This window comes from Orbicella franksi, chromosome 4 (assembly GCF_964199315.1).
Source record: "Orbicella franksi chromosome 4, jaOrbFran1.1, whole genome shotgun sequence".
Taxonomy (NCBI): domain Eukaryota; kingdom Metazoa; phylum Cnidaria; class Anthozoa; order Scleractinia; family Merulinidae; genus Orbicella; species Orbicella franksi.
In genome coordinates, this window is record NC_138148.1 from 22,372,661 (window position 1) to 22,387,379 (window position 14,719).

Below are 14,719 nucleotides of genomic sequence, written 5' to 3' on the forward strand. Positions count from 1 at the left end.
GAACTATTGGACTTTGGAACAATTTAGACCCCTTTTTAAAATCAAGCTGTTCAGTTCAAGTTTTTAAACGTATCTTAAAGAATAAGCTTTTAGACAATTTTGTAAATACTCCCTAAACTTCATTTATTTTTAGTATTTTTCGCGACTACAAAGTTTAGATAATGTTGTAAATGTTTTTTAAATGATTAATTTTGATTGTGTAGTTATTAGTAACTTAGTAATTTAAGTAATCATTCCTGAAAAGCCCCATTGGGGAGGTAACAACAAAGTATGTATGTATGTAAATGGGGTTCTATGTTTGGAAGTGGTATGTTCAAGTTTTTGAATTTACAATTAAAACAAATAATGGGAACCAAGGAGCCATTTGATGGAATACTGACCAGAAATTGCATGACTATGTTTAATCGGACGTGACATTGTGAAAGCGTAAGATTGACAGTTGTAATCGGAGCTTTTGGAAAAACGTAGCGAGCATGAGGTTTTTGAACTACATGAACAAGGTGTAAAAGCCATAGGCCAGTGAAGAAATAAACCCGGATTTGTCGTGTATAAGCTGTGTGAGTTTAGTGTACCCTAACATTTCGGTACATTTGTGGTGCTGGGACCAGGATTATGTGAGTGAGGATACTGCAGGAGGCCACAGTTATTACGACGAGTGATTGAAGGAATTGAGACAAAAGTAAACATGAGCGACCACGAAGGAACCGCAGCACAAGGTCCTCACGAGGACGAACAACGTCTGGAAAGCGAGATAGAGAAAGAGATTAACAAGCTCAAGTACTTTCTAGAAGAAGTAGACGATTTAATTCAACTCAAGGATTACACAGAAATGGAAATTGTTACTAGAAGAGCAGAGAAAATCATTGACAAATTGTCAGATCTTCTTTCACACACTGAGGAATTAAAATTTTTTTTTTTTTAATTTAATTTTTTTTTGAGGAATTAAAAATAGATGGCAGCACTTCTTCTCCATCAGTCAGACAATGGAAAAAGGACATTAAATCAAGGTATGCTACCTTAATTGCAGACAAAGAAAGGCTGTCGAAAACCCTCAAGAACAGACAGGAGGAAATCGATGAGGAAATTGAACAATGGCGATCGGAATCGAAGCAAGAGCAACAGCAAGAAGAAGAGCGGCGAGCTGCCGAGCTTCATATAAGACAGGAAGAACATGAACGCCGAATATGGGAGGAAAAACTCAAGGCTGAATTGGAAATAACCCACAAAAAGTTGGAACTTGAGAGAAACGCCCGCTCAACCACAGCGAAACTTCCAAAGTTGAAGATCACATCCTTCAAAGGAACGCCGACAGACTGGGTGCGGTTTTCAAACATGTTCATAACACAAGTTCACAATAAGCCGATTAGCACAGAGGAAAAATTCGGATACCTCTTAGAAATGGTGAGCCCTTAGGTCAGAGAAAGCATCGCAAACTTAAAGCCTGGAGAGATGGGATACAAAGTAGCGTGGGAGAGGCTACAGAGCGAATATGGCCAGAATAAACTTGTGATAAACGCTCACATGGACGAAATCGAAAACCTTCCCGTGGTGAGAGGAACCAACTACGCAAAGATACAAGAGTTCTACAAAAAAGTAAGCAAAAATTTTGATGCCTTGCTATCGCTTGGGGAAGCTGACATGCTGCAGGGTTTCGTCATGTCAACCCTAAACAAACTCCCACATGTAAAACCGGATCTTGTGCGTACAGATGACAACTGGGACGAGTGGGGCATGGAGGCATTCATCGATGGCTTGAAGAAGTGGCTGAAAAGACACAAAACAGAAGAGCGACCTGGGGATTCTCGCAAACCACCTGCCGATCCGTACAAATCTCTGGGGGATCATGACAAAAACGAGAAGCACTGGTTTACAAAGGAAGGCGGAGGAAAGGACTCGGTCAATTCACAAAGAAGTAAAGGAATGCCTGTGTGCATGTATTGCAAGAAGGATCACTGGGGCAACAGTTGTATGACCTTCAGCACCTTGGAGACTCGCAGGAAGTTCTTTTTCGATAATCAATTATGTTACAACTGTGGAAAACCTGGACACCCAGTAGTCAAGTGTCGAAGTCATAGTTGCTACAAGTGTAATGGAAGGCATCACACCAGCATCTGTGACAAGGAGAATTCCACTGTACTCTCTGTGTTCACTCCAGCGGCCAAAGAACTGGCACTTCCAGCAATCATCCCGGTAAAGATACAAGGTCTTACCTTGTGGGCCTACTTGGACACGGGTTCGGGGTGAAACTTCATATCCAGTGAAGCAGCTAAACAGCTTAAGTTAACCCCTAACCATCATGAAACTCGTCAAATGATCGCGCTGAACGGGACAAAACAACAGTCCATGCCAGTCTTCCGTATTGTCATGGATTCTTTGGATGGGAAAACAAGAGAGAGAATTGAAGTCACTGGAAGCAAAATGCCAGAATTCGCAACCCTGAGATGGCCAAACATGAATGATCTGAAACTCAAATATGAAGATGCTCGAGATAAAAAGTTCTATGTGAAACCTGGTGACAAATACAAGATTGATGTCATTCTAGGAGACAACACCTACTGCAAAATCAAGACCGAGAAAATTTACAAAGGAAAGCCAGGAGAGCCTGCTGTGGAAGGCACAACCTTGGGCTGGGTTATTCATGGAGGCGATGATCACATCACTGACCAGTGCATGTTCATGAGAGAGATGAATGATTATGAGAGATTATACACCTTAGATGTGCTAGGAATACAAGACAGAGGAAAGAACGATCAACTCGATGTCCTAAAGAGTTTAAGGATGACATAACGAGACAAGAAGATGGAAGATACGAAGTGAGAGTACCTTGGATTCCAGGCAGCACTCTGGCAAGCACAAACGAACAAGCAAGCCGGAAGAGACTTCAACACGTTAACAAGAAGTTGATCCCAAATCAGAAACTAAACCAAGAATATGAGAAGATCGTTGTGGATCAACTAGGGGATGGAATCATAGAAAGGGTCCCAGAACTGCCAAGCGGAGAGCGAATTTCCTATATGCCTCATAAGCCTGTGGTGAGAGACAACGCCACAACCACCAAAGTGAGAATGGTTTTTGACGCCAGCTGTAAACCTCATCACCTAGTGAACAGTGTGAACGATTGTATGCATACAGGCCCTCCCTTGCAACCTCTCCTGTGGGACATCCTCATAAGGGTACATATGTCACCATACCTGTTACTGGGAGACATTGAAAAGGCATTCCTCCAAATCAGCTTAAAGGAAGAGGATAGAGATGCTTTTTGGTTCTTGTTCGATGTTAATGGAAAAGAGGAACATTTCCGATTCACAAGGGTGCCATTTGGAGCTGAAGCTAGTCCTTTCATGCTAGCCGCTACATTACAATACCACTATGATTGCCAACCAGAGGAACTGGGTGAGACTGTCAAGGTGCTTAAAGAGAACACGTATGTAGACAGTCTGATGAAGACAGACACGACGTAGAAAGCTTGGAAAAGTTCAAGGAAGAAGCCACTCAGATCTTGGGAGATGCAAAGTTTCCAGTTAATAAATGGGAGTCTAACGTCATTACTCTTGAAAGTGAGAACATACCTAATCCAGGAAAGATACTGGGACACAGCTGGGACAAGAGAGAAGATACGCTGGTGATTCAGGTGCCGAAATCATGTGAAGAAACTCCACTGACAAAGAGGACCATACTTAGTCAGCTGGGAAAAGTCTATGACCCGCTAGGAATCATATCTGCAACTATGGTGCAAGGGAAACACCTATACAGGGATGCATGCGACAAACGTAAGAGCTGGAATGCAGAAGTTTCACCATCCTTGCCCAAGGACTGGAACAAGTGGACAATGCAACTACAAGATGTGAAGATTCCTAGAAGCCTGATACGAGAGAGTACAACCGTCGAAGCAGTTGACATCCATCAGTTTGCTGATGCCAGCAACTTGGCCTGCTCCACTGCAGCAGTCGCAAACCTTGCAAAAAATCTTTGCCAAGCACTGAAGGGATGGCCAATAAGATCAGTTACAATTTGGATGGATAGCATGGTCGTGCTGTACTGGATCTTGAACCCAGGGAAGTCATGGAAAGTCTTCGTCACCAACAGAGTCAGGAAGATTGCTCAGGTATCAGGAGAAGTTGGCATTCAATGGAAGTACTACCCTTCTGAGATGAACTTGGCTGATTTAGGAAGCAGAGGAGCCTCCCTTAATAAGATGGAATGCCGCGAGTGGTATACAGGACTGCAGTGGTTGCTCAACGAAGACGACTGGCCAGAACAACCAAAATTGACATGCAGTAGTAAGGCTCAAGAAGAAGAGCATCCCAATAAAGGGATCACACTTTTCTCTGCGGAGAGAAAACCAGACAAGTGGGATAACTTGCTAGAACGGAAACCGTACTGGAACACTCTCAGAATAACCGCATGGGTTTTAAGATTTGTAGACAACAGCTCAGCCAAATTGCGTAAGGAGAAAAGACAACATGGGCCCTTGAGTACGGAAGAAATCATGGAGGCCAGGGATCACTGGGTGAGAAGAGAGCAGGAGAAGAACCCGAAGGATTTAGAGAAACCAGGGTGGAAACTTGTCAAGGATGAGAAGACGAACATCCCTGAGTGTGTTGGCAGGATACAGAATTACAGACCTATTTACCTTGAAAAGGGCCTGTTCATACAGAAGCTTGTCAGACATGTACATGAACAGATGATGCACCTGGGAACCGCCAGCAGTATGGCAGCAATAAGGGAACAGTGGTGAATTCCAAAACTGAGATCCTTGGTTAAGAGAACGATACATGACTGCAATGTTTGCAAGGTGTTTGCTGCAAAGCCGTTTCAGGGTGTAGCCACCGCCCCACTACCAAGATTCCGCACCAAAGTAAGCAGACCCTTTCAGCACACGGGGATTGATTTCACCGGACTGCTCGTCTACAAAAAGAGCAAGAATGAAGAAGGCAAGGCAAACATAGTCATATTCACTTGTGCAGTTCTACGAGCAGTGCACCTTGAAGTAATGAAGTCCCAGACGGCTGAAGAATTCCAAAGGAAACTGAACGCGTTTATCACTCGGAAGACGAGGCCACAACAGATAGTATCAGACAACGCAGCCGTATTCAAGACGACTGCAGATTGGATCTGGAAGATACGCAGAAGTGAGCAGTTGCAAGATTTCCTTGCTGCTCAAGAAATACAGTGGAAGTTCAACTTACCCAAATCGCCATGGTGGGGAGGCATGTACGAGAGACTCCTCAAAGATGTCAAGAAGACCTTGTACAAAACATTGGGGAAAGCGAATCTTGCATTTGAGCAGCTCGAGGCAGTAGTCATGGACATAGAGAGGTACATGAACAATCGTCCACTGACGTACGTTGAAAGTGAAAGTGGGGAGGATCAAGTTTTAACACCAAACCTTGTCATGTGGGGTCAAGGTACGTACATTCTGGAAGACATCGAGGTTGAAGATGAAGAGCTAACCAGATTCCACAGATGACTTCATAATGCTAAGCAACATGCATGGACTTGGTGGCAAAGGGAATACCTTCATAGTCTCATGGAGAGTCATTGAGTGAAGCAACTTGACACGCAGCCACCAAAAGTTGGAGAAATAGTGCTCATTCTAGGAGAAGAGAAAAACTGAGGATGCTGGAAGAAGGGGAAGGTGATTCGAATTGTGAGAGGAGCAGATGGCATGGCAAGAGGTGTGATTCTACTACGAAAGGGGAAGCAATTGGAGAGGCCAATACAGTATGTGTGCCCTTTGGAAATTAGAAGCATGGAAGACGAGCCAACACAAGGCACTAACCCAGAGAGAACAGAGCCGATCAGAGAAAGAAGACGAGCAGCTGTGAACGCAGCATCTCATATTAAGGACATCTTTAGGGACAATGATTGACACTTAAAGATTTTCAGTGTGGTAAACATTGTCAAACACTTTTTAGGGGAGCGTGACCAGAAATTGCGTGACTATGTTGAATTGGACATGACATTGCGAAAGCGTAAGATTGACAGTTGTAATCGGAGAATCTTGTAATCGGAGCTTTCGGAAAAACGTAGTGAGCACGAGGTTTTTTAACTACGTGAACGAGGTGTAAAAGCAATAGGCGAGTGAAGAAATAAACCTGGATTTGTCATGTATAAGCCGTGTGAGTTTAGTGTACCCTAACATTTCGGTACAATACGTTTGATCACTGTTGGAGATCTTCTCCAGCTAAAAGATGACGACAAACAATTTGCACAGCTACTTAATCCCTTGAGAGAGGGAAAACACTCTGAAGATGATATAGCCATTTTGAAACAAAGACTTTTGAATGTAACACCAGAAAATGATAATAATCCAATGAACACAACACAGTTATTTACTGAAAATGCATCAGTAGATGCTCACAACAATGTCCTGTAGATATACTCACTCTAAAACTGCTAAAGCTCAGACGAAGGCTGTGAACATTATAATTGGAGATATTTCGGATGATCTCAAACGAAAAGTAAAAGATAAAATCCCAGATGATTCAACAAAGACAATGAGGCTATTTTCATTGGTATCAGTAGCAATTTAGGCAAAATATGACTTGACAACTGATGTTGGTGTGGCTGATGGACTAACAAATGGTGCAGAGTGTCCCATAGAAAACATATGCTACAGAGTTGAAAATTCTACCAGACAGAAAGTTGTACAGCTGTTCCAGTTTTTCTTTAATGTTTGTTTCAAAATGGAATCCAATTTTCTCTTGCTATCTCCCTTATTACATATAGTGTATATGTATATGGCCACACAGAGTTCCAATCACAAGCGGGCATGTAACTTTCTTTTTATTATAAAAAATTATAATATAAAGAGTTGTGTTGAGTTTTTCAAACATTTTGTGGAAAATTATAATTTCAGACTCTGTTCAGTTTTTCAAGTTTGAGTTACATTGTTAGCTAGTTAAAAATAACAACATATTTGTAATTCTCAATAAAAGTTTTCAAAAAGTTTAATCTTGTTATCTGTTTATCAACTGGGGAATCCCTTTCCTGGGTTTGACATCCATACTTTCATGAGACCCCCTCTCCTCTTTTCAATGTTGTAACCACGTGCCAGTGTCCACGGAGCGTATTTCGACATTGAAAAGGGGGAGAGGGGGGTTTGGCTATCGATAAAAAAGAGGTTTTTTGAAATTATGGAAGGATGCCAATAGAAAGTGTTTGCTTTGCTCAAGTGTGCCAACACTTTTGTCCATGATTGTAGAAATGCCAAAGATTTTAGAAAAAGTTCAATAGGATCCTAATTGGGTAGCTACTTTCACTTAATAAAATGAATCAGCACATCAAATTTCTGGCCAGAAAATAAAAATAGGTCTGCAATGCGTACTTGTGGTCTTATGCTTAGTTTTATTCCATTTGGTTGGAATGTTTTTTTTTTAACTGTCAGTATCTAGGAGTTGAATTGGTACAAGTGAGAAGGTAGACAAGTTGTTACAATTTTTAAGTAGGAAGTGTATAGCAGAGTACTGTTTACTTACTTTATCCTCTAATGATTAATTACTTAGCTCTTAGTCCCAATGGGACATAACACAACAACAATCTCTCAATTTAGCCCTATTTTGTGCATTGTCCCATGTGACTTTCAACTCTCTGAGCTTGGCACTGTTTACATATGTCAAGTGAACTTGTACATGTAGTGTCAAGATGTTTTGCAGCCATAATGACTAAGCCTGTTTAGATATATAACAACATCAACAACTGAGTTCCACGGGGTTGTCAGTTGTTTTTACGAGTAACAAATTTCATCCAAAAGTAGGGGGCTAACGTGTGCATGCAAAACATGCCACGGAGCAGCTGGGCAAGACACGCACTGCGCATAATTTGGGGAGAGTATAGGAGAGGGTCGCCCCCTCCCACTGGGAAAATGTTTGGAAAAATAATTCCCTGAGATACAATGTGGGGCTACTTTCAGCAAACATTGTGTACATTTGTAGATGACTTTCCCATTCTTAATTAGTTATTCTCAAATCCAGTGTTCATATAAATGACACAGCAAAAAGGTTAGGGAGGATTGACTCACTCAAGCAAATTGCTCTAAAAAACAAACAACTAGAAGATTTCAATAATGAGTGGAAATATTTCATTTAAGTTCCGCCTGACTTGTTATTGTTCTTCTTTCCCTTGATGTTTTCTATTTTTTCTTCATTTATTTTTATTTGATCCAATGTAAATCGAACTTGCACTGTTACTCTGCACATCATATAACTCTACTGTAATGTATTTGTATTTTGTGCATAAGGTGGCAATAAACTTTTTGGTCTTTTTCTTTTTGGATTTGTTTGTGTGTGTATGTATACTTAATTGGCCACTCTCCATTGGGGCTTTTCAGGACCAATGTAAACAAACAATGATAAATAAATATTCAAATAAACATAACTAGGTTAAGACTCCCAACTGGCAGGAGGCAGACCAGTTGGCTATTTACAAGCGCAGACAAGAAGTTGAACTCAGGGTTACCGAGAACAACATCAGCTAGAGGTCAGAACAGGATTTGAACCCTGGACCTACAGATTTCAAATCCGGCGCCCTAACCACTCGGCCATGCTGCCTCCCTATTTATCTCACAAAATGTACTATCATCAAATTGTCTTCTTAAAAACGTAAAACCCAGTGAGAATATAATCTCATTGACAGCCCCCAAAGAGGAAAATAGAGGCATTTGATCTGCTAGCACTGAGTTGGCTTTCATTAATTTTCTCAGTAATTTTTCTGAAAGCAGTAGAATCAGTTTCCAAAGTTCAGCACAAATCAAACGACTCATGCAATCAGAAACACAGTGGAACCCTGATAACATGGTCACCAAGAGGCAATGAAAATTTGGCCATATTAAAAAGGTGCCCGTATTAATGGGGCAGAGTCAAATTTCATGACTACTCTATTTTAAGAGACATCTTGACGGATATACATATGTGTTACACGAGGTATTTTTGGGGCTTTCCCAGAATCCCTAGGAGCAGGCATTAAAAGCGTGGCTTCGTTTAATGTCGTTCCTGTTACTAGTCTCTTTGAGTATTGCCACCTTTCATAGTGATAACCATGGTGCCAGAAGTGAACAAATTCAAGAAACACTTCCATTAACAGTAGAAGACTGTGAGGTGAGTGATTTCATTTAAAGCCAATCAGCTGTTGCAGTATCACAGCGTCCAATGTTTATCAGTCACCGTATTGGATCTCTGCTTTCGAAAGCACCAGGCTACAAAGCTTCTTTGTCATCATGTCAGTCTATACCATACCACCACCGCAGCCCATGAATGTAAAGGACGATGTTTTAACCAATAGGAAATTGTTCTGACAAGCATGGCAATATTACATTTCCACCACTGAGTTTAACAAGAAATCTAAGGAAGTTCAGGAAGATGTTCTATGTAGCATGATGGGTTTGGAGTGTGGGAAAGTAATGAGTGGTCTTTAATACTCTTTTATATCACTCTTATACTCAACAGTGAGAGTAGTAAGTTACTACTCTTATTGTTGAGGATAAGAGTGACACTGAGAAGACTCTGACCGCTTTAGGCAACCATTTCATGCCTCACTAACATTTGTTTTTTGAAAGAGTCAAGTTTGGATTTGCCAATCAAACTGAGCATGAAACTATTGACCAGTATGTTGTGAGATTACACCAGCTGGTGTAATCTCACAACAGCTGAATTTGAGAGTCTCTGTGAAACTTTAATTCACAAGATTCAGCACCTTGTGACAGGCTACTTAGGGAACGCCCAGTCCCTTGTTTAACAAGATGCATAGACACCCTGAGAGCCAGTGGATTGTCTAGAAAACACAAGGAGCAGCTTAAAGATGTAGTGAGTGATCCACAAACTACCATACATGCAGCAGACAAACAGATTCCTGGAAACAGAAAGCAAAGTCGACACAATTGAGGACTTGAATCAAAGTGTAAACAAGACAAAAGCAAGTGCAAAGCAATGCAAGTTCTGTGGCAACAATCACCCTTATGATAGAACCAAATGTCCAGCTTCTGACAAGACCTGTCTTAAGTGTGGCAGACAAGGACACTTTGCCCTTAAGTGTCAGGAGAAGAATCGTGTCTCATGTGCACCAGCCAACAAAGGTACACCACACAAGTGCAATGCCAGGATATGCAGAAGGTGGCAAGTCAGCCTCTGACACTGATGAGTCAGAGTGAGTATCTTTGTTGCTGAACATGTTGGAGTTGTTAGCAGTAACATGGGCAAATCCTCTTTCATGGTACCACTCACATTTTACACTGAGTACATTCCTATCATCACAACTCAACTAGACACGGGGCAACACAAAGCACTATGTCTTCTACCGACCCCCTAAATATATTGCAGAGTGGGGAAGTCAAGTTGGTACCCCCTGGTGGGAAGATAAGACTTTCCGATGGACATGTGGTTGAGCCATTGGGATCTTACACCTTGAAAGTCAGCTGAACAGTGGCTCAAGATGCAACACATGCATCAAGCAAGGCTGGATATCTCTAGGATCAGACCAGTTCATTCACTCATTAAACAGTAAGAATTACAAACCCCTCTCATTTGACAAAGTTATGAGAGATTTTGAAGACATGTTCACTGGTCTGGGTTACCTTCCGGGGAAGGATCACAAAGAGATTGATCCAGACATGAGACCAGTTCAGCATACTCCCCAGCGTGTCACAGTACCACTCAAAGCAAAGCATAAGGAAAAGATTGATGAGATGGAAAAGCAAGGGATCATCATCCAAGAAATCAAGCTGACCGACTGGATAAGCAGCTTGGTAGCAGTGCAGAAACCCGGAAAGTTAAAAGTCTGCATAGACCCTTGAGATTAAAATCAAGCTATCAAGAGGCCAAAGTACCAAATGTCTACAGTCCATGAAGTTTTGCAAAGCTAACCAAAGCTTAAGTATTTACTGTCTTGGATGCAAAGGATGGCTTTTACCAAGTAAAGCTAGACAAAGAAAGCTCCTTGCTTACAACATTGTGGACCCCATTTGGTAGGTATCCGTATTTACAAATGCCACAAGGTATCAGCAGCGCACCCAAAAACTATCAGCATTGTCAGGACAAAGCACTTGCAGGTCTTAATGGTGTAGAAGTAATTGCAGACAACATTCTGTGTTGCAGCAGTGGAGAAACTATTGAAGATACTTTAAAGGATCACAACAGCAATTTACTGAACTTGCTGGATTGTGCTTGCAGCATGAATTTGGAGTTAAAAAAGAAGAAGTCGAGATTGAGGCTAGACCAAGTCACCTACATGGGCAATTCGTTCACATCTGAAGGACATAGACCAGATCCCATGAAGGTGGAGACCATTGCAAGCATGCCTCAACCAGATGACTAGAAAGCAGTTCAATGCCTTCTGGGTTTATGCCAACTTAGAAGTCTGACCCACTACTCAAATTAACAAAGAACAATGCCATGTTTGCATGGGAAAGTCAGCAAGAAGAAGCATTCCAAACCATCAAGAACATGATCTGTTTGACAACAGTGCTCAAATGCTATGAGTAGCCAGTGAAACCACCATCCAATACAATGCATCAGAGTCTGGCCTTGCAGTCACGCTTCTTCAGAATGGGCAGCCTGTGGCATTTGTGTCAAGGTCATTGTCAGCTGTAGAGCGCAGATATGCACGAAACAATAGAAAAAGACTGCTTGGCGATAGTTTTCGCATGCAGCCGTTTCAATCAGTATCTGCGTGGAGGAGAATCAATGACAACGGAGACAGACCACAAGCCACTGGTGCCAATATTCCAGATCACTTCAATCTACACCAAAACAACAGCGACAGATGCTCCTTTGATTACAGAAGTACAACCTTCATGTAAAGTACCTTTCTGGATCACAGATGTACATTGCTGACATGCTAAGCAGAGCTTACCTCCAAGTTGATCACAGCCAACACAGAAGCATCCCAGAGTATCAGCCATGAGCAATTATTGTTTCCAGAGATTGCTAACATTAATCAAGCTACTTACATGCACTTATCAGAACGTACTCATCAGCAGATCAAACAGTACACAATCGCAGATGCCGCATTGCAAAGTCTTGTGAACATGATTAGGACAGGTTGGCCACTAACCAAAGAGGAGGTTCCAGATTGTATCTGCGAGTATTGGAACTACAAAGAAGAGTTGACAGTTCAAGGTGGAGTCAAGTGAAAGTGATTGTCCCTGCTTCTATGAGACCTTAAATGATTGCAAGAGCCCACTTCAGCCACCTTGGGCCCTATGCTTGTGTTTATCAAGCACAAGATGTGTTCAGAACTATGAAGTTTGCAATGACTTCTTAGCTAGCACACAAAAAAGAACCATTGATGACCCACAAGATTCTTCAAACTCCTTGGTCAAAGGTTGGACAAGATCTCTTCACCCTCGGTGATGAGAACTTTTTAGTGACTGTTGATTACTACAGATGTATTTATGCTCATTGTGTTCTCTTCGTTGGTATTTTGGCTACACAATGTGTAACACATTTAGGCGGGTTTTTCGCAGTCTTTTGTTTGTCGTATTATTTAAATACGCTTATCACGTATTCATCTTCACTTTAGGACAGTTCAGTGCCTATCAGTTGTACTGTCGATTTAGTTAGTTTCTTACTTTCTCTATATAATGCCCAAGGACGTTGAGGTTTTGGAGGATGCTAACACTGGCTCTATCGGACCTTTTGAAGATCTTAGAGCTTATTTTGACCGAAAGTTTTCTCATCTGAAGTGCGAACTCTCAGATGATCAAGCTAAGTCTTCGTCGTCTTTAGTTAAGAAACTTAAGTCTGAAACGAACTTAACTTTCAAGTTTAGTGGCAACAAGAAACAATTTGAGTCCAACACTGAGATACGTTTCTCAGAGTCTTGCTTTCGTGCAGTTGCTAAAATCCATTTTCGATCTTGAGTGCTTGGATAACCAAGAAGTCTCAGCATTAATTCTTAAACTTGAGAAGTCTCTCAACTCCACCTCCAAGGCCACTAAGTGGTGGTATAAACTCATTAGGATTGCTGACAAATCTGAAGCTGGCTGGGCTGCTGTTGATGAGTACAGTACTTGTCTGATGAGGTTGCTTCGGCATCTGAAGATGAAAAGAAGATCCGTTCTGCTGAGCAGAGAGCTTTGAAAAAGAAGAAAAATGCCCAGGTTGCAAAGTCCAGACAGAAATTGAGTATTTTTGCTTTGTTCTTCTTGGCTTTGCCCATTCTTTATTGTATTAAGCTGTTTTTCAGGTCGAATACTATGGGCACTGCTGTACCTATTCCTCCTTTACAATGAATTCATTGTTATTGTATCACATTGGTGTGTTTTATGAGTGAGAGTTTAGAACATAAATAAGATATTTTCGGTACGCAGTTTAGAAAATAAATGTATTTATGCTCATTGCAATCTCTTTGTTAGTATTTTGGTTACGCATTGCACGACGCATTTAGGCAAGTTTTTCGGAGTCTTTTGTTTGTCATATTATTTGAATACGCTTATCACGTATTCATCTTCACTTTACTTTAGGACAGTTCAGTGCCTATCAGTTCGACCGTCAATTAGTTTTTTATTTTCTCTTCTCTTACAGGTTCCTAGGCATCCATTATCGTCATCTAGTTTGGCATCGGCTTCCTCTATTTCTTCCCATAACTTCACTAATTGTCGTCCTCAACCACAGAAGAGCAGCTCCCAAAAAGCCAGGAATGATATCTGTTTCACCTGTGGAAAGGCTGGCCATTGGAGAGCCGAATGCACCTCATCCAACTCCTATTTCACAGCCAGATCAACGTTTAAGCAGCTCCCAGACAAAATCTCCGGCACTGCTGGGCTGCAGTAACTCCATATCGGAGCCTGATGTTGCCAGTGAAACTATTGAAGGTATTTCTGATTCTGGCCACGTTCTTGTGGATTTTTTTTTAATTTGAAAGTGCTCTGTCTAGTATACCCATAGTTAAAGGTGGACTCAGAGCTCATTATAATTTCTGGTCTCAAACTTTAGAGACCAATAATTTTATTCTTCCTGTCATTCAAAAGGGTTATGCTATTCCATTTATCAGTAATCACAGCTTTAGGTCCAGCGGAGCTACAGCAGCTGCAAATCTGAATGTTCCAGATTGTCTCTTTAAAGTTCATGGCAGAAGTCTGACTCAGCTAAGGATGGATATGTTTGTGATAAAGTCGATTCACGGCTCTTTGTGCCAATGAATATAGGTCGAATACTATGGGCACTGCTGCACCTATTCCTCCTTTACCATAAATTCATTGTTATTGTATCACATTGGTGTGTTTTATGAATGAGAGTTTAGAGCATAAATAGGATATTTTCGGTATGCAGTTTAGAAAATAATGATTTTGAGCTTGATCTCCTATCAGATACTACTGCAGAATCAGTGGTAAACACAATCACATTTTTGCCAAGTTCTCTCACAAATGGGAATTTCAGCACACTACCAGTTCACCATTACACAGCCAAAGCAATGGAAAAGCTGAGTTGGTGGTCAAAATTGCAAAGAATCTAGTAAAGAAGGCAAAGCCAGGTAACAAAGATCTCCAGATGTCCTTGCTTGAGTCGCATAACACACCTGACAGCAATGGATTAAGCTCAGTCTAAAAAATGATGTCTCGAAGGACAAGGACCACCATTCCAACAACTGAAGCATTACTGAAGAAGAAATAACAACAACAAGCTTTATCACCACATTAAAAGTCAAACTTAAATTACAGCATAATATATTAATACAAATGGGGGTAACATTTACTCAGAATCACTAAAAAGCTAATCAAGCT

The 14,719-nt window shown here is 41.3% G+C and overlaps 2 protein-coding genes across 6 annotated transcripts in view; one reads left to right on the forward strand and one right to left on the reverse strand.

Moving 5' to 3' along the window:
* LOC145484906 (tRNA (32-2'-O)-methyltransferase regulator THADA-like) overlaps positions 1 to 14,719 on the reverse strand; it is a 656,511-nt gene that overhangs the window by 596,982 nt on the left and 44,810 nt on the right. The gene's annotated exons all lie outside the window — the stretch shown is intronic.
* Positions 4,742 to 5,470, forward strand: LOC145484928 (uncharacterized). Its single transcript, XM_081463552.1, has one exon. The coding sequence runs from the start codon at positions 4,994 to 4,996 to the stop codon at positions 5,468 to 5,470; it is 477 nt and encodes a 158-aa protein (XP_081319678.1). The 5' UTR covers positions 4,742 to 4,993.

Bases quoted from the DNA above. Each gene is read 5' to 3' on its own strand.
- LOC145484928 (XM_081463552.1), top strand. From the start codon at position 4,994: ATGAAGTCCCAGACGGCTGAAGAATTCCAAAGGAAACTGAACGCGTTT.